The 1085-nt window shown below is 61.4% G+C and overlaps 1 protein-coding gene across 1 annotated transcript in view; it reads left to right on the forward strand.

The window, feature by feature from the left end:
• The first annotated feature begins 1006 nt into the window (after positions 1-1006).
• The window catches only part of LOC103616969 (beta-xylosidase/alpha-L-arabinofuranosidase 2), a 17366-nt gene continuing 17287 nt past the window's right edge, over positions 1007-1085 (forward strand). Inside the window, exon 1 of the mRNA XM_017736118.1 lies at positions 1007-1023. Within this exon, the coding sequence (XP_017591607.1) occupies positions 1007-1023 (17 nt within the window). The remainder of the gene's footprint in view (positions 1024-1085) is intronic.

The raw sequence follows: 1085 nt of genomic DNA on the forward strand, positions 1-1085 counted from the left end.
ACAGATCAAAGGACAGGGTGTCACAGAAACCAGCCTGGCCTGGGGCTCCAGGAACTGCAGGGAATATTCCCTGGAACAACCCAGCTTCCCCTAACCCTCCTCAAGCCAGCATTGCCCCTAGAGCACCAGGTTCTGCTCCCAGACAGACTGTGCCTGCTGTTGTTACTTATTTATTTAATCTCCTGTTACTTATTTATTCCATTATGTCTCTGTCCCAGACCTGTCACTGAGTGAGTGCTGAGCCCTGACCCAGCTGGGTGGTGTGCCGGGGGCAGGACATGCTCTGGGCACAGGGGGTCTCCCCCCACTCCTGCGGGCTGCTCAGGAATTCAGCAGCTGGGAACTGGCTCGCTGTCACCGCCGAGCAGGAGCGTGGGGACCGGCTGCAGTGACCTGCTGGCATTGCCTTACATGGCTGCATCCCTGGGACACTGCCGGCTGCGAGGTACCGGGCCTGGCACTGGAGTGTGGTGTGGTTGTCCCGGGCTGGGGAGCTGCCAGCGTCACCTCCATTGTGCCAGTGAGCTGATGAGATGTCTGTGCTCCCTGTCTCCAGCCCGGCAGTGCCAGGTCCCCTCCTGCTCCCAATCCCAAATGCCACCTTGTGCTCTCTGCCACAATGGCTCCACTGTGCTGGTGGCCACTGGAGATCATTGAATCCTAGAACACCCTGAGTTGGAAGGGACCCACAAGGACTATGGAGTTCAGCTCCTGGCCCTGCCCAGGACACCCCAACAATCCCACCATGTGCCTGAGAGTGCCGTCCAAACGCTCCTGGAGCTCTGGCAGCCTCGGGGCCGTGCCCATTCCCTGGGGAGCCTGGGCAGTGCCCAGCAACCTCTGGGGGAAGAACGTTTTCCTAACATTCAACTAAGAAGGCACCATGTCCCCGGTCACTGCAGAGGTCCCTGGCAGTGTCCCCCCATGCTGAGCTGGAGGGCATGAGGGGCACATAGGCCCGCGCTGGCATCTCATTCCGTGTCTGGCCAAAACGCCCGGTGAGCACATGGAGATCCTTCCCAGGTGGAGCCGTTACTGCTCCCCGGCCCCGGGCAGGGGCCGAGCCGGCCCCGCCGCAGCCGAGG

The sequence above is a fragment of the Corvus brachyrhynchos genome, unplaced genomic scaffold, assembly GCF_000691975.1.
Source record: "Corvus brachyrhynchos isolate BGI_N302 unplaced genomic scaffold, ASM69197v1 scaffold65, whole genome shotgun sequence".
In the NCBI taxonomy this organism is placed as follows: domain Eukaryota; kingdom Metazoa; phylum Chordata; class Aves; order Passeriformes; family Corvidae; genus Corvus; species Corvus brachyrhynchos.